Here is a 25892-nt window from a genome sequence, read left to right as displayed (position 1 = left end):
CAATGGAAATCGTTCCAGACTTAATTCTGATCATAAATAAGGCAAAATTAATTAAGTTTAATCAGTAAAAGTAGAAATAATGATACATTTATGAATTTTAGCCAAATACACAATTTGCATTGGATTTGTACATGAAATCACGTTTATGAGCAATTTTGGGTCTGACATGCACTTACATAATGTTGCGTAATGTCGTAACCGCGTACCCGGGCGTCACAAATTTGGTCTCAAAATTTGCGCGAGACTTGAAAGTAAAAAGTCAGTGAGCGGCGAGGTCAAACAATTTTGCGCAGCAGGTATATCGCAAAAATTGTCGAGGGGGGGCCATTATGCCCCCCCCCCCCCCGGGAGAATTAGGGTTAACTCAACTTGTCAAAAGTCTGTGCTGCATATTTTTAGCAGGAACCTTGCTAGAAGGGCACTATGTATCTTTTCATTGCAGCTTTCCTGCAGTCCCTATCTCGTCTGTGATGAAATGTTTGGATTGGAAATGAAAATCTGATTGCGGGATTCCTGCGGGAAAGACAAAATTTTGATGCTTTATTTCCAATTCGTCTAATGCCAATTCGTCCAATTGCAAACTCGTCCAACTACCAACTCGTCTACTATCATTTGGTCTACCATCAGGTCCTCCACTATCCACATGGTCTAAATGCCAATTCGTCCACTCACCATTTCGTCTAATAACCAGTTGGTCCAATAGCCATATAGTCCATATACCATTTGGTCTAATTGGATTAAGTTTTAATTGTGCAAAATGAAATGGAACTGGTTATGAGACAAAATGGTGATTAGACAAAGTGATGATTGGACCAAATGGTTATTGGACCAAATGGTTGTTAGACGACATGTCGATGGATGGAATGGCATTAGACTAAATGAAAGTAGACAATGTGGTGAGTGGACAAGTTGGCAGTAGACGAATTGGCAATTTACCACTCTGACTTTTAACAAGGTGCATAATATAACAATTTCAATTCAAGACTCTAATCCAGACACAGCTGCATATGCAGAGGCCCCTATCAACAAACAACGTATGATCCATCAAGACAAACATAAAGATGTGTTCCTTGACAACCTCAATGAACAAATTATTGGTCTAGGGTAGTCACTGCTGCCCTACCAAACTGTTCCACCTTTCCTTCATTCATGACTAAGATACGATCACTGTCCCTCAGTGTGTTCACACGGTGAGCTATAGTCAGTACAGTGTTCTCACTAAACTCCTCCCTGATGGCCTGCTGTAGTAAATCATCCGTTTCCATGTCAACGCTGGCAGTTGCTTCATCGATGCACAGCACCTTAAGATGAAAGAGAAATGAATATACAAAGTGTATAATTATTTAGATATGTTTTTTAAAAACCTGGGGGTGTTTCACGAAGAATTGATTATGACTGAAGAGTCACACTTAAACGGCAAGTTGTATGAGTTATAAAACACGTGATCGCATAGGTCAAATCATGCTATAAAGCGGACGCGTGCTACAGCATGAGATGGCATGTTACAGACATTGTTCACATTGCCATAAAAGCATGACTCCAAGTCACACTCAACTCTTTGTGAAAATCCCTCCTGGTCCTCTTTAAATATATTCATATTTTATGCATATATCTTTAAAGTTTGAAAGTATGCATAAAATTTGAATATATTATGAATATCGACTGGGGTTAAGAGAAGTGCAATCAAAACCAGTTGGAAACATGCTTGTGTGATGTAACGGAACTGCCAAAGCCAATTTGGTATCAATACGAACGAACGAATGAAAGAGTGAATGCAGAATGCAGTGTTTTGTATGATTTTCTTTTAAATCTGTGGGTGGCCCCAAACTTTTGGCCTGTACTTAATACAGATAGTTATTCTCTTGTAATATCGGCTATCAAATGTTGATATCATGAAGAATTACCCACTTCATCAAATACTCTTATCTATGCAAATGTCCAACAATGCTTTTTTTTCTACTATGAAATTCAGTCACATATAGTAATTGTGACAGTATGATCATGAAGAGTCACTCACTTAAAGTCAATTTCATCTGGAAAATTGTTAGATAGAAAAGAAAATACTGTATTCCTATAGTTTATTCTCTTATTTACAGTAAAATTTATTCAAGATTGTAGCAAACCAGAGGCCCATTTCAGAAATCCTCACAAATTTTTACAAGTCAAGTCAATAACATTTCAAGTTTATATCCCATAGAAATGTGATTAATTAAATAATGAATATTCCTCTCATTTTTCAAAGAAATAATTACATTTGCTTACATGACAGCTAATACCGCTTTATCAGAAGTCTCTTAGCGCTCTACAATAAATGCAGCATTAAAACCCTGGCTTTAGCCGAGCTACTGTTATGCACTCAAGTGTTGCAAGGAATACCGGTAAATGCCTGGCAGGTACCCCTTTACCTCACCTGGGTTGAGTGGAGCACAATGTGGATCAATTTCTTGCTTAATGAATTTACAGTCCGGAGACTACTCCACTGGGCCACAATGCTCAAATCAGACTAATGTTTTGTTGGTTTTTTTTTACGCCCCCCCCCCCCCATTTCTGAATGGAAAAGCTGCATGTGTATATGTATATATGAAACATACTTTGGTTTTAACAGCCAAGGCCTGATATCTTACAATTCTACTTATTTGGTGTCCTCTTAAAGCAACAATACCCCCCAATCAAATAATCCTATCTTACCTTTGCCTTAGTAAGCATAGCTCTAGCCAGACAGACCAGCTGCTTTTGACCCGTAGAGAACTGTTTCCCTCCTTCACCAGCCATCGCATCGAGACCTCCCATCCGGACGATGACGTCCTTGATGTGGCACTTCTCCAGGACACTCCACAGCTCTGCATCACTGCAATTCCCTACGGGGTCTAGGTTCTCTCGCACTGTACCGCTGAAGATGAATGGATCCTGGGGTATGATGGCTAGTTTCGACCTACAATGTACCATACATGCAATATTGACACAGTTAATATTGAGACATTTTTTATTATTAACCGTATCAGACATCTGAGCAGGGCAACTTTGATACATTGTTGCCTGCTTAAGACTGGGATCAAATGAACGGTCAATAAATTTCCAATTGTTTATCCACAGGCCCAATTTATTGCCCGCTCAGGAAAGTCAATGAGGAAATGCATGGAAATGTAGCGGGCAATAAAAGGCAGTGTAACATCCAGGCATTCTTAAATTTCCTGCGAACTTTTGTTACCCGAATCCCGCCGCAGGCGATTCTTGCTGGTGCATAGGTTTTGTACGTAAAAAGAATTTGAGCAGCGGGCGTAGCTGGCGTTGTACTTGTAAACATAGTATTTTGCAAACTCAAGATGGCTGCCTCCACGAAACCAAAGCGTTTCGCAAGCTTCGACGAAGAAGAATTTAGTAATATTTTCGGAAATAAGGACGCAGACAGCACTAAGAGAGCTACGAAGTAAGCAATCACAATTTTCAAGGAGTTTTTGTTTGAGAAATGCATCGATATTGATTTGAAGATTGTGGACAAGAGCACATTCGCTACGATTCTAAGTAAGTTCTACGTGGAATTACGTAAATCAGACGGACAGCATCGTTAAATTCTCTGAAATCTGGCTTGAATAGGCACCTTAAATCAGTGCGTTCAGATGTAATTGATATTGCAAAGGATCCAGAATTTACCAAGGCTGATGTTGCATTCAAAGCAGCTCTGATGGAGTTGCAAAAACTTGGGAAAGGTGACACGGTTCATCATGATGAGAGCGAAAGTGAAGATATTCAAAAATTGTACAGTTACTTAAAAGAGGACGAAACACCTGTAACACTTGGTGAGAAGGTTTGGTTTGAGTTATGTCTCTAATTTTGTTGCAGAGGTAGAGAGAACTTAAGAACCTTGAAAAAGGATCATTTTCAACTGAAAAAAGATGCAAATCAACGTGAGTACGTTACCCAAACTGTAGATGAACTAACTAAGAAAACTTGAGAGGATAATCAAAGTTCCAGAGTAGATGGTGCTCGCATGTATGCTACTCCAGGCGATCCACATTGCCAAGTTGCGTCATTTAAGACATACATGTCTACTTTGAATGATTGTAAATTTCTGGTCCAAACGCCCAAGCAAACGCGTCCTGAATCGGGCCCATGGTACACCAAAACACTGATGGGGAAGAACACTCTTGGTAATATGATGAAGAGCCTATCTCAAAAAGCAAAACGGTCAAAGAAGTACACTAATCACTGTGTGAGAACAACAAGCATTAGAATACTTGACAAGGAAGGTTTGAAGACAGAGAAATTTGTCAAGTTAGTGGCCACAACAATCATTCTAGCCTCGCAAGTTACACTGGCCGTGTGTCTGGAAACAAAAAAATGAACATGTCAGATGCATTATCTCGTGCCATTGGAGTAAGTGACGCTCAGCCTCAAGCTGCACCATCTGTGAGTCTGAACACATCAAACAAAACCTCGCATGAAAATTGTGGTTGTGTTGATAGTGTTCAGGATGCAGGTCAGCCTAGCATAATCCATCAAGCAGTGAATGAAGTGGACAATGATCTCGGCCTAAACTTTGATTTAGACTTCAACTTTGACGAGGTCGATCTAGATCTAATATTACCCAATTCGCAGCTATCAGTTTATTCAGCTCACTCAGAAACAGAAGTCACTGAAGAAGTACAGGTACGCAACATACAGGATGTTTTGCAACCGTTGGATATGAACACAGCTCCTCCTTCAAATGCTTCTTCAGCCGGAAACATCATAAACGGAAGCACCACTACAACAAACACTCATAGTCAAAGGATGCAAGTTCAGCAAACACCATTTTTGCTCCAAAATTGCACGGTGACTGTAAGCTTTTACAACAACTAGTCTCGTGAAAAATGGGACACTGTAAATAGACTTGTTGATTTTGATGGTTGGACTCTTGCGCAACCCATGTTACTTATTGTTATCTGAAGTTCAAACTTTAAACAGTTTTTTTAAGTTGCATTTCTCATCATTGAAGAAATTTACCTTCATGACTTTTGATATCGATTGGAGTTTGAACTTTGAATTGGCAGGATATCACTTTTCAATTGGATTAAAGAAGTGTCGTAACTTCTCAAGACTGCAATCTTCAATAATGGTGAGTTTTACTCAATTTACTTTGAATTTCAAAATTCTGCGTACAAGCTCTAGATGTCTGATTTGGTCAATAATAGCAATTTTGACTGGCCTGGGGGCGAAAGGACATATATCACCCTCACTAGATTTATATCACCCTCATATTGACAGTTTAAAACTATTTTGAAATTGTTATTTAAATGTGTCAAATTTTAATTTACAGTAGACTTCGGAGATAAGACTTCAGCAACAAACACTGAAAATTACTTTTGAGCACAGCTGTATATGTATGACACAATTGTTGCAAAATCTTGTCGAAAAACCGATTCTACTCGAATCAATTTTTCAACTTAGAAAAGGACGAATTATGCAAGTTATCTGTATTTTTTACGTACATGTGTATCACTATCCTTAATATAATGTAAAATAATTTAAGATTCGGTATGCAAAATCACAACCAAATAATACCAGACTAGATAACGATACACCCGAGACAATATACAAACAATGCACAGAACTAACAGAGCATGAGTGGAAATGCAGTGCACACAAGCCTTTTGCCGAGTGCCCGGTGTGCACCAGTTGGAGAAACCAAGATTTCCTTGCATTTACTTTCACACACAATAGAGCAAGCGCATTATTTGTTTTATAAAATAGCGACCAAAAAACGCAAATCTTTATAAAGTTTTACAGTTTGTTGCTCTGCTAATTTTGTCATGATGGTGCTGGTGTGCTGGAGCCTGCAATTTCAATATTCGAAGCTCACCTGTTTGTACTGCAGTTTAAGTTGCATTTCTCATCATTGAAGAAATTTACCTTCATGACTTTTGATATCGATTGGAGTTTGAACTTTGAATTGGCAGGATATCACTTTTCAATTGGATTAAAGAAGTGTCGTAACTTCTCAAGACTGCAATCTTCAATAATGGTGAGTTTTACTCAATTTACTTTGAATTTCAAAATTCTGCGTACAAGCTCTAGATGTCTGATTTGGTCAATAATAGCAATTTTGACTGGCCTGGGGGCGAAAGGACATATATCACCCTCACTAGATTTATATCACCCTCATATTGACAGTTTAAAACTATTTTGAAATTGTTATTTAAATGTGTCAAATTTTAATTTACAGTAGACTTCGGAGATAAGACTTCAGCAACAAACACTGAAAATTACTTTGCTTAAATTTAATCAATTGGAAACACAGTGATATTGATTAGAAGAGGTATACAGTGGTGCTCAAAAATTAATGAACATATTCAAAGTGTTCAAGTTCTGCCATGTTCTAGATATTTAACTGTGAAGTCAAGTGATGAAATATAACATTCAATAAAGTTTGTTTCTCTGGGCTAGCCAAACATTGTAGTGTTGTTGTCTACACTTAGCATGAAGGAGTGCAATGTGTGATGGGGTTCCCCAGCTTTTGAGCACAGCTGTATATGTATGACACAATTGTTGCAAAATCTTGTCAAAACTTGATTCTTCTTGAGCGAATATTTCGACCTATAAAAGGGCAACATATACAAGTTATCTGTATTCCTTTATGTACATGTGTATCACTATCCTAAATATAATTTAAGATTCGGTATGCAAAATCACAACCAAATAATACCAGACTAGATAACGATACACCCGAGACAATATACAAACAATGCACAGAACTAACAGAGCATGAGTGGAAATGCAGTGCACACAAGCCTTTTGCTGAGTGTCCGGTGTGCACCAGTTGGAGAAACCAAGATTTCCTGGCATTTACTTTCACACATCAATAGAGCAAGTGCATTATTTGTTTTATAAAATAGCGACCAAAAAACGCAAATCTTTATAAAGTTCTACAGTTTGTGGCTCTCCTAGTTCTATCACAATGGTGATGGTGTGCTGGAGCGTGCAATTTCAAAATTCGAAGCTCACCTGTTTGCACTGCAGTACAATCTGCTAAAAAATGTTGAATGTGATGCATTCTGACCAATCAAGATGATTTAAATAATACATATATTTTATAATAATCGGTTAATATGACAACTCATTCACATTAAAGGTTAAACTTTAATAGTGAAAGGAGCTTAGAGAGACTCACCTGACATCTTCCAGAGACACATCAGCCAGGTTCACTCCATCAATGGACACTGTGCCTTGCTGTATCTGGACCATCCTAAATAAGACCAGGAACAGGGTAGACTTTCCAGACCCGGTCCTACCCACGATACCAATCTTCTCTCCCGGTTTGGTCTCAAAGCTGACTCCATCTAGAGCCTTAGGGTGATCCTCACGGTAGGAGAAATGGACATTGTCAAACTTGACCACACCACTGTGAGGCCACAGAGGAGGTACCTATAAAATACACAGATATGTGGAGAAAATTTTGTCAGTAAAGTTGATGGAATTCTGCCTGGAAATGACCTTTTGACTTAGATTTATGTTAAATGAGATTACCACTTAAATCTGTATTTGTTTTTTTTCAATATTTGTTAACTTAATTGTCACTAGACCATCATAGATCTAGATCTGGTCCATTCGCTTAAACCTAACCGTGCGAAATCCAGAGATCCAAGTTAAAAAAGATCACACTGAAAATCACCAACACAGAAAAACACTTGTGAGACAGGGTATTTTTATCGCTTGGAAAAGACCCAACACCTTAAAGATAAATACCAGTTGTGGTAATGACCTCAAAGTAAGTTTGAACAAAATCTAATAAAATTACCACCCAAGTGCTTGTATGTATGAATAAAAAATGTGCAAAATAGCTCTGGAAGAAAATGCGCAATTGCTTAGAAATTAGCAAAATAAGCACAGATTTCCAACAAATGTTGGGTATTTTTCCAAGCAATATTAATACACTGACCCACATATGCTTTTCTATGTTAGTGATCATCAGAATCATCTGTTGTGCGCAAAGATTTCATGATTTCACAAAGATAAATTTACATTAATGTACCAGAGCTAGATATATGATAATATTTTGACAATCAACCTTGATTTAAAAGACTTTCTCATGAGATAATTGTTTGCTGCAACTACTGTCTTTTTCTTTTAAACTGAAATATGTCAATGCAACAAAACGAGGTAGTTCAGCATACCTGAATCAATCCACCTTGTATTTCCTCTGGTATAGCCACTGTATAATGATGGGTACGCTCCGCGCTAATCATGTTCTTCTCTGTCTCTGTCAATGTGTTGATGGCACTGATAAGCAGGTTGGTAATCGACAAAGCATATGATATAGCTAGCCCAACAAGACCTACAATGCAAATACAAATAAATTTCAAATAGAGATCGTCTCGGGAAACCCTTCAGCATCAATTTTCATTCCGTTCATTTTCTGTGAATGCCAATGGGCTTGTCAATCAAGATTAAAATTTCTTTCAAAATATTGATTAAAGAGAAAAAGAGCATTCAGGAAAAACATTCATTTGAGTAACAGATAATATTCTTATCCGCTAAACAGTTCACATTTCATGTTGGATCTAGTATCGACCTGTCGCATTCTCACACCTTTTCTATTACACAAGACATCAGCTATCATATGTCGTAATCAAATGACACTAATCTACTAACCTGGATCTACAGTCTGAAAATGATGCTCTAATACTGCTATGACAGCTACTGCTGTAACCATGGCAACACCAATCATCTGTAATCTGAAGGCTAACCAATAGGTGACTGTGTTACTGCTGAACCAGGCTCGCTGATTGAGCTCCAGTTTACGGCGGTTTTCAAGGCGAAATCTGTATGAAAAAAAATCAGCATATAATAAGAAGCTGGATTTATGTAGCGCTTTGATTCCAAAGGATGCAAAGCATAGCTTATATTACCCCAGCTTTAGCTCAGGCTTCCACTTATACCATGGCCCCATCTCACAAAGTGTTACGACTGATCCAATCAACCTCAAGTTTACGGAAAGCCATCAATGTCATAATTTTTACTTCAGAAAATTTGCACAATGACCTTGTAAACAAACAGAAGCATACTGAATTTTAGAGAAAACTATGAATGCATAAATGTAGATCACATCTAGAAGATATTTTTAACATAACATGTATATCAGGGGAGTGTTTCATCAACATTTCTATCCGACAAGTTGTCAGATCTGACAACTTTCCTTGGCTTTGATTGGCTGAGGAGCACTGTTATTATGGCAATTGTCAGATAAACAAGGACTTGTCGGATAAAACATCCGACAAGTCCTGTCATGAAACACTCCCCAGGGCCCCATCTCACAAAAAGTTGCGACTGATCCGATCAATCGCAACTATGGATGGCCAGCAATGTTAACATCTATTATGCATGTTTGTTCAAAATATTTTCTAGCTATGATATATATTCATGCATTGTTTTCTTTAAAAATTAATTATGCTTCTCTTTGTTTACAAAGGACATTGTGCAAATTTCCTGTAGAAAAAATTATGACACTGATGGATTTCCATAGAGTTACGGTTGATTTGATCAATCGTAACTCTTTGTAAGACGGGGCCCAGGGGCCCGTAACACAAAGCTTAGCAATGATCGTAGAACATTTTTTACATTGATTGCATTGACAAGAATGTACAATCAATCATAAAATCAAGCGTGCGATCAATTGCTAACCTCTGTGTTACGGAGCCCAGATGTTGGTGTTCCTGGCTTTACATAGTTGTGGTTGATTGGATCAGTCGCAACTCTTTGTAAGACATGGGCCCAGATCACAAAGGAAGCATAAATGTATAGGTGACTCAGCCAAAGTAGATCTACCATAAATCAAATATTCATCAAGTCAAATTAATTGTTTAGACCAGGAGCACATTGCAGAAAGAGTTGCAATCAATCGCAACTCTAAAAATCATTCGAAACTTGATTTTCTATATACAGAAAATCCGTACTACTTGGGAGCTCTGTGAAACATCCAAAGTGCACTCGACTGACATCATGATCTGTAAAGCCTGTAGATACCTTCTTGTTGCTCTCATTCCCTTGATAACGGCCAACCCTGCTAGAGTCTCTGAGAAGTGACTGTAAATTGCTGAATTAGATATGCTGTAGATACGACGCAATTCCCTCGATGTCTTACGATAATAGTTCTGAAGGTGATCAGAGACACAAAAAGATCGAAAGAAGTTTAGTCAAATGAAATATTGTGTATCATCATCAGCATCATCATCACCATCCTCAGCATCATCATCATTACCATCATCATTACCATCAATATCATCATCATCATCATCACCATCACCATCACCACCACCACCACCACCACCACCACCACCACCATCATCATCATCATCATCATCACCTTCACCATTCAACATCACTACTGGTCCTTGGAATAACATTTGATTATTCATATTAGTAGAATGGATCACTGCCAATAGAAATAGAAGTTTGCAACCTCGCAAGTTCAGCTTACCACAAATTTCATGATTGTGAAGAAAAAATGTTTGTATGTTATCACAACAATGAGATGAAGCTTACCAGCGATTTGAACAATTAATTTAATAAATATTCCCACGCAGGCCAAATCATCATCATTATTATATAAAAATAAATTGCATTAGGATGGAATTAAATACAGCAAACAAACCTGAATGAAGTAGTACATGATTCCTATGGGTATAAGACACAAGGTAAACCAAGGCAGACCATAGCACGTTATTACAACAGTTCCTAAGAAGCTGAATACTTGGGACAGTAAGATGTTGAGGATGAAGGGCAAGCCAAAGTCGATGGTGAACACGTCGGAGGAGAAACGATTGATGATTCGCCCAACAGGGGTTACATCAAAGAATGAAATTGGAGCCTGAAGGGAAAAAGAAAACAAACTGATGATTGCGGGAGTGGTTTATAGCACACTGTAGGCTTTTACAGCGTGTAAGTATTTCAAGGAATAAATCCCTACCATGTATCCATTTACCTCACCTGGGTTGAGTGCAGCACAATGGCTGGGATTTGAACCCACAACCATTTCTTTCAAAGTCTAGAGACTAAGGCCCGTATTCTGAACTCAGGTTTAAGTTAAACCCTGGTTTTAAGTTGTGGTTTAACTATGGATAGCCAATCGGGGCACAAATCCCTAACAGTGCAAATCTACTTTATTAACTCATTTGACACTCAAATTGTTCATAATTGTCTGGAAATGATAACTGAAGTATTTTTCTTCAATATGAAACCAAAATGAAATGAAATACTAAAACATAAGAAATATACAGTGTAAACAGAATTTTTGGCTCCCCATAATTTTAGCACAGAGTTAGACTGTGGTCTAAGTTAAACCTGACTTCAGAATACAGGCCTAATACACTGGTCCAGAGTGGTCTATGAATATTTTCAAACATGCAAACCTATGTTGTTGCAGCATCATGAATAACTTATATAGGAATATAAAAATACATTTAAAGGCACATTGAAACATGCAAAAACAAAATAAGCCCAGTCAAACTTACTCTCACAACACCTTTGAGTATCTTGTATCATCGTTGCTGTGTGTATATCCCCATAGGTAAATAGAAATGCCCTTAATAATGTGAACATAGGATTGACTATCAAGGAACTTACCCTCAGAACACTCTTGAATAGCATATCGTGTATCATCGTAGCTGCGTGTATGCCCCCATAGGCAAATAGGAACGCTCTTAGTAATGTGAACACAGAATTGACTATCAAGGAACTTACCCTCAGAACACTCTTGAATAGCATATCGTGTATCATCGTAGCTGCGTGTATGCCCCCATAGGCAAATAGGAACGCTCTTAGTAATGTGAACACAGAATTGACTATCAAGGAACTTACCCTCAAAATACTCTTGAGTAGCCTATCATGTATCATCGTAGCTGCCTGAATACCCCCATAGGCAAATAGGAATGCTCTTAGTAATGTGAAGACTGAGTTAGCACCTATCAACCCCCCATAGATCCCCAAATAGAACTCCAAGGATGATGAGTTGTCCACATCTGACAAATAGTGACCATCAAGTCTGTAATAGGAAGATATAATAATGATGATGATGATAATCATGAATATAATATTAAAAACAATATTAATAATGATGATGATGGTGACGATGATGGTGATGATGATGATGATGGTTATGATGAGATGATGATGATGATAATAATAATAATAATAATAATAATAATAATAATAAAAGAAATAATATATACATAGAATGAAGAAACTATACAACAATCCAACATAGGTACACATTCTACTATACTACATCTATCAAATAAATATGCTGTAAGTTCTGATTTCAAATTATTCACTGATAGTGCTTTTCTGACTCCCGCAGACTCCCAGAGCAATTACAGAGATTATGGGCTACACATGTAAATGCTCCAACACCTAGTGGTACTTTTATTTTGAAAGATAGGATCTGCAAAATCAAAGAATCTCTTATGGGGTGATGCAAGGAACTTTTTTTCAATTTCAAATAAAGTCCCAAAATTAAGCACAAGTCATTTGATTAAACACAAACTTTTAGTTGATTTTATGTACAATTTCGACTCAAAATTCTTGCAGCACGGTATTTTTATATTTTTTTTAACTTACACTTGATTCGCAATTAGACCCAAGTTTCTTGTAACCAAGAAGATTGGCTTTATAACCCAACAAATTTTATGATGTAGTTGAGAGCTTCATCAAAAAGTAGTTTTACGCACAATTAGTAGAGTTTTGATTCTTATTCATATTCGTATTACACCAGTATAGAAACTGTACGATACGCATGATTCTTGTAAACTTTGTACACCTGCAAACTAACCTTGCCAAGGTGTTTTGACCCTGTTGTAAAAATCATGATTTGGGAGTTGGGGATCCCATAGAGTAGACCATTACAAAAGTCAAACTTGTTACGGATACAGGCATAAAATCTATCACTTTGGGCCAGAAATAGGATTTCCGTTGGATTTATAAATGACATCATGTTATGGAGCAATTTTGTGTTTGACAAGAATTAACAAAATGTTGCATCATTTCATAATCGCTTAGCCGGGCATCTCAAAAGTTGGGTGAGACTTGAAGGAAAAAAGTCAAGAAACGTAGCAGCAAAAACCTTCATATTAAAAGTATCTCGCAAAATAAAGTTTTAGGGGGGCCTTTTGGCCCTCCCCATTAATTATTATGATTCTAACACGGGAGGTTCTACGACAAGTTATCGACTCTCTCATTTGAATATCACAAAGTTGTGCAAATGACTCTTTTGTGAAAAATAAGCGAAACTTTAAACTATCATAACTTTCATATTTTACATTCGATTTTGATGAAATTTTCAGCGTTACGCTTGTTTCATTTTTATTTTGATTCTAATGTTTCAATGTTGGGTGGACTTGGGACTTTAATTGTACTCACTCGTAGTGATCCATTTCCAAACCTAGGGAAAGGTATATAGGTTGAAGTAAAGACGATTGATGGCGAGTATTGGCTGGAAAGGTGGAATGGTTACTGTGTGGAGTTGGTTTTGTGTGACCCACCCAATAGGATAACCACCAATCACTGACATTCTTTGAACCTGGAAGAAATATCAAAGAAACATGAATAGGTTGAAGTAAAGATGATTGATGTGAGTATTGGGTGGAAGGGTGGTATGGTTACTGGGTGGAGGTTGTTTTGTGTGACCGACCCAATAAGATAACCACCAATCACTGACATTCTTTGAACCTAGAAGAAATTTTAAAGAAACATGAATAGCTTGAAGTAAAGAGAATTGATGGACATTATCTGGTGGATAGGTGGTAATCACTGACATTCTTTGAACCTAGGAGAAACAGCAAAGAAAGAATGACTAACATCTAATTGCAAGACAATTCTTTTCTTGCATATTACTCTTTATTGTATACAATTGAGTCTAAATGGGTCTGAGGTTTCACTTAGAAAGATACACAAAAATTAAATACAGAAGTAGCTGTCAGCTGTTTGTAAGAGAAAACAAGGTCTTAAAATCGTCCATATATGAATAAAGTATGCTTGAAAGCTGACAGTCAGTAAAATGCACTGTCAATAATACAATTAACACTGGACAAATAAGCTGTATATTTGGTTTTGCTATCAAGTCAATCCAACAAAAGGAAAGGGAAACATGGGTGTCAATGATACAATCATTACTGCACAAACAGGTGGGAGTTTCATAAAGCTGTTTGTAAGTTAACAGCATCTTTAAGAACGACTGATTAACCTTTCTTACACGCTAAATAATCACCAATGAACATTTAATGGTCAAAATCATTTACCCCTAGAAAGGATCACCAATCGTTTTTTAAGTTGCTCTTAACTTACGATCAGCTTTGAGAAACAGCCCCCGGATGTTTTGCATTGTTATTAAAATCAAAATATTAAAATTAACAAAAAGAATCATGGATATGATTTCTTTAACACAGTGCAGGAATGACAATATAAAAAGAAAAGAAAATTATGAAAGCTTTAAAAAATAATCAACAGTAATAGTACCTTGCATGAGAACGAATGACAGCAGTACGCAGACAGCGAGGATGCAACCAACAGCATTCCAATAGGACTTGTAGACTCCAAATTTGACTGTGCCTTCTTCTTTCTCTTCCTCTTCTACCAATTTCTTGCTCTCAACACCCTGACCTTTGACCTCAGTATCAATCGCCGTGTCGTCATCGTCATCTCTCTCAGGTTTGTTGTAATTGATATGGGTTGCAAATTGAGATTGCTTGAAGACTACACTGGGAGGACCTAAAAGATTCAATTATCAGGATAATAGGGCTTGTTACATAAAGCATAGAGATCAATCATTGGGATGATATCACCATTGATTGTACACAATAATTATTGAGATCAATTGTAAAAATCAGCTCCATGATCAATCATCAAGCTTTATATCATAGGGTCCAGGGTTCTGTAATATCATGTATTGTAATCTATTGCTAAATGACAACGGCCAATCACAATTGTTGTTCCATGTGAACTTTGTTCAAATAACTGACCAGGAACCGATCAGATCTGTTCTGTCTTATTTGAAATCCATTGCAAATCTTTGTGTTATGGGCCCCAGAACAACCCCCATAACTCTTACTCATTGAATTCAAATGTTTCTGTGGTTAGTCAACCACTGCATTTCCAACATGATTAAAACAGGAAAGTAAGGTTGACTTCATTTTTTTTTTAAAGCGATCATCTGATAAAACAGAATATTGATGATCATCCTGCTGAAGGACTTGTTTCTCTCATCCACACCACTCCTTCTCACGAGTGGAAAAACTACCATTTCTTTATCAAAGGCTGCTCAGAAGTCTACCTACTTGTTCAGTGATATTAATGAGCTATGAAACATGGGCAAAAATATTATTAGAAAATGGCTCTGGCTATTTCAAGAGTTCGGGGGGGGGGGGGGGGGGGCAAATAGCCCTATAAACTCCCGTTTAATTTTTTTTACTACTTCTCACCTATATCCATTATCTTGAAATCATCCAATACTACGACCACATCAGCTTCCACCAAGAAACGGGTGTGGTGGGTACATAGGATGCGTGTCTTTTTCTGGAGCAGTCCCATGATGCATTTGGAGAAGATGTGTTGTCCAACATCAGCATCTACGGCAGCCAAAGGATCATCAAGAAGATAGATTTCACTGTCCTGAAGGGGAAAGGGGGGGTGGTAGATATCATTACAAGATGAAGTCAATCCAAATTATATGATTTGTTGCATGCCCACATGAAGTCATTTATTTTGCCTAAAGCCGTCGCACACACCACACAATAATATTTGATATGAATATTCCAACCTATAAAATGACAACAATCTTAGTTCCGAAGTGTGGTATGAATACTGAAATCGAAATCCCAGTCTATATAGAGCATTCCTGTAAGAATATGACCCAATTAAATCCAAATCATAATGACGTCATCATTGGTTGCGTCTTGGAGCCAATTTGGACTTCATTATGACTATAAGGCTTTCAGTAGAGCAGGATTCTAATTTTGGCACTCATATGCTGAACTCAAGTGAAATAATTTCACTTCTTGGAACTTTTAAACTTAAATGGGTTGTATTGGATCGTGTAGTATGCGCCAGGCTTAACACACAGATTTACTAATGAATGAATGATATATTGTCATAAGTATAATTCCCGATCATAGTTCTGTGATAGATTGTATCAAATAACAACACTCCATATCATTATCATATGTTGTTGTTTTTTCACAACTTCATCCGATAAATACTTCTTAAATCAATAACAAGGCAATTGTAAGAAAGCAACAACAAAAAATCAAAATAATAAATGTAATAAAATATAACCTCTTCTACAAAGTTATAACAAATCAATGGGGATACCTGATAGACTGCTCTAGCAAGAGCAACCCTTGCTTTCTGGCCGCCACTGAGAGTAATTCCATTCTCGCCAACCTCAGTCTCATCCCCAGCAGGAAGAATCTACAAGGAATGATAGAAAAGCAATGTTAAATACTGGTTTGTGTAATTGTGTTTACATCTATGCGAGAAGGGTTCAAGGTCCGACCTAAACCGCTTCAGGGTCCCGTAACACAAAGGTTAGTGATTTATCGTACGTTTGATTTTCGTGATGGAGTGTGCATTGTGGCCAATGCAATCAATCAGAAAGATATTCTTCTACAATGATTGCAATGCCTTGTGTTACAGGCCCCTGGTCTTGGTCTCAGGTTGGTTTACTGTTAAGCAACCTCTGGTGAGTTTTTATTTTCAGATGTAACAGGGGTTGTAGCATATCTAAGATTTTTTTGGCAGACTCAATCAAGTATATTTGGTATTCATATACCTATTTCCACGATATCAAATTATATCTATACCACAGTCATGGTATTCTTGCCTGGGGAAGTGCAAGTAGCAGTAACATCAATAGATTATATATTTTACAAAAACATGCAATAAGAACAATAATTATGTATCATGCTCCTTACCATGCCCGCACCAATCCTCTATTTATTAAATTAGAATGTATTGAAATTTTACAATATTCATGCATTTCAAATTCTTATTTATTCTGTGTCTATGTGGAGCGTTATGCCCCAGTGGATTAGTCTCCGGACTATGAAACAGGGTCGTGGGTTCGAATCCCAGCCATGGTGTAATTTCCTTCGGCAAGAAATTTATCCACATTGTTGCTGCACTCGACCCAGGTGAGGTGAATGGGTACCCGGTAGGATTTATTCCTTGAACGCTTTAGCGCCTATTAATATGGCGGCTCAGCTACAGCCGGGGTAAAAATATGATACCAAGTATCAAAGCACAGTTGAGTATATGCACATAGTAACTGCGCTATATAAATGGACATATAATTATTTATGTAACAGTAACCTCTTGCCAGGTTATATCAAAATGTTCTTTAAGTTTAATAATTACTTTCACACATACAATACAAGAAATGCAAAGGATTTTCATCTGCCTAAGCCAAGACTCTAATCTTTTAAAAACTCAATTTTATTTCAAGGACCTCAAATCTGGAATCCTGTTCCTGGATGTATATATGTATTGTTCTTTTATGGATTTTATGAGCAAATTCATTGTAAATATTATTATTATTTATTGTTATTATTGAATTGAATTGAGGTACAAGTGGGTGTAAGTTCACATCACAATGTATACAAACCTTGAGGTCTTCAATGAGAGCGCATGCTTCCACCACGCTGTTATATCTCTCAGCATTATACCGCTTTCCAAAGAGGATGTTCTCCTTGACCGTAGCATGTTGTAACCATGGTTCTTGGGTGGCCAGTCCGAAGCCTTGACCAAGTCCAGCAATGCTGATACTGCCCTTCTCCTTGCCCATGTCGGCTAAGATGGCCGAGAACAAAGAACTCTTTCCTGATCCTACTTTACCAATCACTCCAACCAACTGACCCTGAGGGTATAAAGCAAGTGATAAATGATTGGAAAATATAAAGATAAAAGAAAATGAAATGACTGTGTAGTAGTGTAATTTCGAAGGCAGAAAGGTATTGCAATGATCCCTGTTGATTTCAGTCAGTAATTTAGAAGACTAAAATCTCCTTCATACTAAATACTTTGATTTAAAGTCTTAACATTGAAGGAAATAAATGAGAGGAATATGCTCTCCCTCAATCAATCAATATTCAAGCACAACTTACTGCAATAAAGGGAAAGCAGAACAGGAAAAGAAAAAAAAATATATGAAAGGCATCTGGTTCATCAATTCGGCCAGGCTTGCAGTTATATTCTTTACTTCTTTAAAAACATTTCCTGAAATAATAAGACTTTAGATAATTCACTCGATGCATATTGCCAAACATCTTTATCTGGACCATAGATTATACTGAGCAAGTGATTTACCTGGAAGACATTTAGATTCATGTCTTGAAGCTTCAACGGCTCAAAAAGCCCATCATCAGCACTGGTTCCATCATCATCTCTAACAAGTAGACTTGAACGTTCATCTTCCTGGCTTGCGCTCTTCCTCTTATCCTTTCTTCCATCTTCCACTTCATTTCCTTCCTCTTCCCCTTCCTCTTCCTTTTCTTCTTTCTTCTTATGATGCTCCCAATAGAACGTGCCTTGTGTAATGCTCAGCTGTTGTCCATCGGAGAGGCAGTTTTCTGAGGATGAACAAATGTAATCTTACATGAAACATCACAATACTTGTGAATGGGTACCTAGATGGATTAATTCCTTTAATGCACTAAGCCCCTTTAGCAGCTTGAGCTGGTATAATATATAGAGTGCCGTTGAACAATTGGTGCCTCATACATGCTATATATCATCATTATCATTACCATCATCATCATTAATTATCATCGTCATCATCATCATCATCATCATCATCATCGTCATTGTCATCATTATCATCATCATCATCACCATCATCATCTCATCATCATCACTATCATCACTATCATCATCCTCATCCTCATCATCATCATCATCAATCATCATCTTCATCATTATTTTGCATCATTATTTTGCACAACAATTTTACCACGTTCATGAAATAAGATAGACAGCTGAGAATCCAAAGCTACCTTACCTGATTGATAATACTTGGCTAGGTCTGACTCTTCTAAATCCATGAATTCCTGTACTCTCTTGATGGAAACCCATGATTCTATGACTCCATTCAGTACCCATGGGAAAGCATTGAGAGGCCCAATCAGGATGGAAAACAGGGCTAGACTGGTGAATACCTGGTCAGAGATATAACAAAGAAATCAGAAAGGAAGTAATATTACTTCCATTTGAATATCAAAGTATATTATCAAGCATTAATGGCAACACCATTACAGGGGTAGAACCTGGCTTGTCAGCAGGCTTAGACCTTTGCTTTCGCATGGAGCATAATGCAGAGTCTGATTCACTCATGTACTGCGGTTGCTTATTTACACAGATATCTTGGAGTTTAGTCTTCACTCTATATGGTTTAAAGAGTTAAATTCTAGTCTGCACTTGCAGACTAGCTCCTTGCTAGTGTGCAATGGATGAACACCCCTGTGAAAATTTCAGAATCATTCAGCGAATATGCATATTGATAGAGCTAATTCTTTTCACCTTTTTCACCCATACATTTTCACCCATTTTCAAATTTGCTCATTACGACCCCTCATTTTAAAATACTGGACTTGAGTTGACACTGCAAAAGTAGAATCGTTTTCATGCAAGGAGCAAGATGCTAATCATTAAAATACACTGACTCTTATGGAAATACACTCTGACAAACAATTTAAAACAAAGTAATATATATGCAAACTAACAAAACATTATATTGCAAACTAAAAGAAAATTATACGGGGCATGAATTAAAAAAAATGTTTTTTTTTAATACTACTTATGTTTGTACTCAGTATTCATACTTTATTGTTCTGAATACAAAGATATACTCCTATCATTCCACTCTGTATAATATGAGTAATGACTCCATACCTTGGCAGCAGTGAGATCATTGCCAATCAAAGCATACGTTGTGAAAGTGCAGAGTGAGATGAGAACGGGTGTAGAAGCCCAGAAGTAAACACACATAGCATCCAAGTATTTGATGCCCTTGAGACTGCTCAGCTCCTCTTGACGCAAGCCATCAATCTGTTTCTTAAAATGACGCTCCCACGCGTAAAACTTGATCACACGTATCCCATTCAAAACTTCATTCATTATCTGATTCAAGAAAGAGAAACAAAATTACTTTGATCAAGCTACATATTTTCTCGCAAATGTCCAAACCATGATAATGTAGTCACAAGATGAATCAAACTCTTTATTTTCTTTTCAGTTTCATTTTTTTAATCCTCTTTCTTCTCCCTTTTTCATTGATTGTTTTAACTTCACAGTTGAATGCATGTTCATACAGAAACCTTCTAAATCAGTTTCAGATTTTAACATTGTTGATAAGACATCAAAAAATCCTATGGTGCAGTTTTCTTCATTTCAATCATAACTGCATAAAAACGCTTAAAAAGCTCACAGTACCATCTTAAATCAACTTTTTTTAGGACCAGCATAAACATTCTGCTGGAATAGAAAGTCAAAGATACTCTGATCAGGGTTCCGAAACATAAAGCTTAGCAACTGATCATGGCATTAATTTTTATGATTGATCATACACAATTTTATGTACATGTATCTTGCCATTGGAATTGACCTAAATAGATTAATATGGTCTTTGTCAAATCCCCTCCAAATTTGTAACTTCTTTGGTATTTATGTAATATCATTGTAATTTGTATTTTTACTGTATTGATGTTTGTTTGTATTCTTTACTCACTTTGTGGAAATAAGTTTGAATAATCAGTGCAAAATGATGGCAAACATGAGTATAGTATGTACATTATTTTACAGCACAAGATTTTAATTCACCTTAACTCTGCCATCTTTTTGTTTCATCATCTCGGTGTTAAGCTTCTGAATTTTCTCCATAAGGCACTTGGTGAAGGGCATGAGAAGGATGGCAAAGGCTAACCCAGCGAGGAAAGACACACCAACCTGCAATATTCAATAAAGAAATATCAATTTCTAAATACCGGTATTGGGATAAGTTAATGGCCACAGTGGTCCAAACCAGTCTGAACCTCTCACTGCTCAAAATTGTTAATGGCATTCACTGCAATATCACACACACCTACCGAGCACTATTCCCCCAATGACACAGAAGAAAATTTGACAAATTTGACCCAGGAAATGACTAATTTTTATCCCATGGAATCCCAATCACCTCTAGGTGTTTGGGATAAAACAATTTTCACCACTAAAACGCCCTGGTGTCAAATCATTTGGAACCAGGATAATTTTTTCTCTCCCTTTGTATGGGCTACTTTTCAAGACCGCTGACTAAAAAATCTGAATCTTTATCTTGAATAAGCTTTAACATTGCAGGGAATGGGGATTTCCAAGTGCTCTTGGAGTTCGAAAAAAATCAATAAAAATTGATATTTTCTGTCTTGTAACAATTAACATTGTGATCATGTTTCTTGACATTTCTAAAACATAAGACAGTCTGTTGACAGGAAGGAGTAGGCTACATACCTGTCGGTAGAGTAAATAGAGGGCTACGGCCACTTCAAATGGAAGACTCCAGAATGCATGGAAGCTGTTACAGAAGTTGACGATCCTCCCAGTATCCACACTCATAAAGTTCACAATCTGACCGGTCGAAAATGCCGACAAGGTTGTCGCGCTCACAGACAAAGACTTGCGATACACGGTCGTTATCAACGCCGCTCGGACCTGAATTTGGATCTTGGAGACCTGGTAGTTGAAATGGGTGCCTAACATAGCAGCGGAGAACGTTGCCAAAAAGAGACCAAGCGCATAGTAGTAACCGTACCTCATCGGTTCCGTCCTATCCTCCATGAAAGACACCAAGGCGTTCAATAACAATGGCCCTGCAAAGGTGAGGATGTTTGCCAGGAATTTCACGATACCCAACAGGAAGAACTTCACACCAAAAGCTCGGAACAATGCTCTGCATAGGGTCACCTCCTGTTTGCAACCATTTTTAATGACGACTTCTGGAACATTGTCCTCCTCTTGCTTCCTTGATCTAACCTTGGTACTGCCATATCCCTTTCTCTCTCTTCGTTCATGTGATTCTTGCATATTGTCATTGGGCTCATTGGAGGTGAAGACATCCTCTGCAAAAGCAGCCGATCCTTGGGGATACTTGGTAGAGAAATAGGTTTCAATGTGACTGGCAGTGAGTTTCGTTGGTAAATGGAATACATCTGTGGACCTCACAAGTTGTCCTTTAGCACCCTTAGCCATGAGCGGTCGAGTCCACCAAAATGTAGCCTTGGACAGCAGACTAGCTGAATCCTCTGCAATTCCGAGGTTAACAATGTCAGATGATATCCTTGAGGAAGGTAAAAGAGGTTCATCCTCTCCACCAATATCTTCATTAATACTCTGGTATACAGAGGTCCCTCCAAACTCATGGTACGTGGAAGTGTGTCTTGGTCCAGGCAACAAAGTTCCAAGGTACAGAACTTGGAGAACCAACGATGCAATGACTGTACCTTCCTCCCCTGAAACAAGAGAGTCATCATGATTAAGCAGTTGTTTGATGATAGTACTTAAACGGATGCTTACAGCTACAAAAGTCAATGCCCATACAGCTATTACTGGTTTGTGAGTTCTCACAAGCGGTAAACTCTGACATCGTAGCTTCCACAGGTACAATGACAGTAGCAACCATGCCAAACATGATGTCACGTTAACAAGATAATCCACTGGAGCTGGTCTAATGTTTCCAGTAAATTCTTGAAGAAGAAGGCTCAACACAGGTACCAGCGCAGACAAGATGCTGATGATGAACCGAATGTGCAAAGATTTTGACCGCTTGAGGTTAGGGCTGGTTAGTTTATTATTAATGTAATCGATGAAGAGTGCACTAACCAGGGCCAACAAGCCATGACTAGTTAGGGCAAACACCAGTTGTTCGTAGCAATGTCCGTAGACATTGTGCTGCCAAAAGGTGTCATTATTGAGTGAATGTCCACAGAAGGTATCTAATGTAGAATCCATCCTGCTAACAAATACCTGGCATAAAGAAAAAATAATAAATATTTCAATAAAGAAAGTATTTCTCAGAAAGAAAGGCACCAAGTGCAATTAGTCATAGTTAAACCTCTACTTTAGACAAGGGTCCTGTTGCATAATATACAAATAACGAATGTTCATGAGTGCGATGGACAGAATACCTCATGAGGTGTAAGATGAAATGATCCATTCAACGAGGTGTAGCAGCCGAGTTGAATGGATAATTCATTTCATCTTCCACCAAAAGCAAGGATTGCATGAAAGTCACTTTTATGCAATGGAGCCAAGAGTTTAAATCAAACCCGACTTCAGAATACGGGCCATAGCCTTGCATAGGATTTAGTTTTCATTGACATTTACTCAAATTCTTGTTCCAGAGCCGGGACCCATAATTTTTCATAGCTAGGCCCAGTCAGGGGCAGCTACAGGACATGATACATAAAAAAATTATTTCCAGGGACCCTCTTTTTGCAACATTTTATGAAGTTCAAGGGACCCCCACTTTCATCTGTTCATGAAATCTTGACGAGCGGTTCGGGCCCCACTAATTTTGACTTGCACTTGCCGGTACAGTGGCAAATGTATAATTTTTTGGAATACAATCCAATGTCATAATCCATTATGAGAGCATGGATACTAACTGTAGTATTAGAACGAGGCATCACACACACGATACATTATATCACCTAACATTGGATTCTAAAGGTACTAAAGGTAAGCCAATTTTTTTTTCAATAGAATTCTTGATAGGCAAGACTTCCATATGTCCCCTCCACTAAAATTGAAAAAAAATATCTGGACAAGGTTTATTCTGTCATGGTAGACCTAGATCTAGGAAGGAAAAGTTGGATACCAACATATGACTTCATTCCGTCAAATTATCGAGTGTGTGCAATTCCCAATGGCTGAATGGCATCTGTTTATTTAGTCAGATTAATAAGTCCATATATGATGGTGGTCCCCAAGTCTGTACACTTAACAATTTGAGTTGATATTTAACATGAATTTCTTTTTATTTCACAAAATATTTTAGTTGATAATGTTCCTTATATTATTATGAGTAATTGGGCCAAATATCTCATAAAAATTTGAAAGTTCTAAATATAATTGGAAAAAACCTCGGGCAGTCATTTTCCGAAATGAAAATGAAACATGGTGCCCCATGTCTGCGCACCCATTCAATTTGCACGCAATTGGGTGTGGGAGGGAAGGCCTGTGGGCCATGGCCATTAAGTTGACCTATTCCCTACCCAGGCTACCTGGTTGGGTGAGAAAGGGTCTAAAAACTATTTGTATTTTTGTACTAATACTATTTCTCAATCTTGCATTGTACATGCTGTCTTGTTTTTGATGAAGTGCCGAATAAAATAATAATAATAATTCAGGGATTTTGATGAGACAGGCTGCATTTTGAGGCCGTTAAATGAAATGCCCAAAATTCATTATTTTTCCACCATTTTGAGTCAGATTTAAAAAAATGAATTTCTGTCTATGTATTGCATGTGTTAAGTTTGTGTTCGTTGGGTATCATCTTTTACTAGAATCGTGCAGATACGAGTATGCGCAGACAATGGGGACTGCGCAGACTAGGGGGAACTTGCCATTGTAACTCTTAATCTTCGAGACTAGACTAACTTGTTACTGTTAGTCGTAATATCGGCTTATAATAACTATGAAACCCACGGCTTTCAGCTAGCTCAGATATGAGCAAGGCGACAGACTGGAGTGGAGATGCCTCGTTCTGCAGCGCAGTGAGAGAGATTCGAATCCTACTTAGGATAACAGGAAATAATAAGTTACTGTTGGTGATCTAACGTTACTCAGTGTTAGTGTTAGTATATTACTACGACTTATGACTACGTTAGAAAAAAAAAAAAAAAGACAACGATAACATTGGGTTTTGTCTTACTGCGGCAGCCAAACAGTCTGAAGATGTGTCGATCGAGGTCCACGGGGCAAGGTTTTGTCAGTCACTCAGTCATAGAATTTGTAGAAATTAGGCCTTACTTAGCTTAGCCTTAGCATAATATCGTACGCTTGATTTTCATGTTTGATTGTACATTGTACTATAGTTTATGCACAGATGCAATCAATCGTAGAAAAATATTAAGATCATTGCTAAGCTTTGTGTTACGGGCCCCTGGATTCAATCCTAATTAGGCCCTAATTAGGATTGAATCCAGATCCAGGGGCCCGTAACACATTCAATCCTAATTAGGCCCTAATTAGGATTGAATCCAGGGGCCCGTAACACAAAGCTTAGCAATGATGTTAATATTTTTCTACGATTGCATCTGTGCATAAACTACAATGTACAATCAAACGTGAAAATCAAGCGTACGATTAATTGCTAACCAAGCTTTGTTTTACGGGATCCTGGGGAGCGTTTCATCAACATTTCTGTCCGACAAGTTGTCAGATCTGACAACTTTCCTTGATTTTGATTGGCTGACAAGCACTGTTCCTATGGTAACTGTCGGATAAAATGGGACTTGTCGGATAAAACGTCCGACAAGTCCTTTCATGAAACGCCCCCCTGATCGAGTCACACCAGAGGCGCGCGGAGCTCCATCGACCAAGATCTCGGCCGCGCCAGCCCGACTCCGGCCGGCGGCACGGATGCAGCTCCTCGGCGCAGCTCCATCGCCTCTGGCTCTGATTACAATTGCACAAGAACGTTAAAAAACAAATATCATCACTCTCTAACACTCACATCAAAATTCGAAAGAAAGTAAATCCCTAACATGAGATGTAATGAAACAGTGTAAATTTATCATTACCGAGTTTACTGACGAGTCCAATCTCGAAAAACTGAGGACGGTCTGCTGACGAGCACTTTATCGGCCCCATTGACTGGATTTAATCGGCCAGCGCGGGGC

At 37.8% G+C, this 25892-nt stretch overlaps 1 protein-coding gene across 2 annotated transcripts; it reads right to left on the bottom strand.

Moving 5' to 3' along the window:
* Positions 1-25892, bottom strand: LOC129264171 (ATP-binding cassette sub-family C member 10-like). Of its 2 annotated transcripts, none has more exons than XM_064102827.1 (19): positions 25794-25892; positions 21502-23013; positions 20836-20961; positions 19909-20136; positions 19019-19175; positions 18328-18590; positions 17627-17878; positions 16336-16434; positions 15447-15636; positions 14485-14736; positions 13390-13549; positions 11833-12016; positions 10628-10843; positions 10000-10127; positions 8629-8798; positions 8151-8311; positions 7148-7401; positions 2689-2932; positions 1-1301 (listed from the first exon to the last, which is right to left on the bottom strand). In XM_064102827.1, exons 2-19 carry the CDS (start codon positions 22996-22998, stop codon positions 1092-1094), a joined length of 4791 nt encoding a protein of 1596 aa, XP_063958897.1. In that variant the 5' UTR covers positions 22999-23013; positions 25794-25892; the 3' UTR covers positions 1-1091. The 2 variants fall into 2 exon arrangements, with proteins under 2 accessions (XP_063958897.1, XP_063958898.1); XM_064102828.1 differs by having other exon boundaries at positions 21502-22499; positions 25794-25872.

This window comes from Lytechinus pictus, chromosome 7 (genome assembly GCF_037042905.1).
Source record: "Lytechinus pictus isolate F3 Inbred chromosome 7, Lp3.0, whole genome shotgun sequence".
Taxonomy (NCBI): domain Eukaryota; kingdom Metazoa; phylum Echinodermata; class Echinoidea; order Temnopleuroida; family Toxopneustidae; genus Lytechinus; species Lytechinus pictus.
This window is presented reverse-complemented; position numbering and strand designations above follow the sequence as displayed.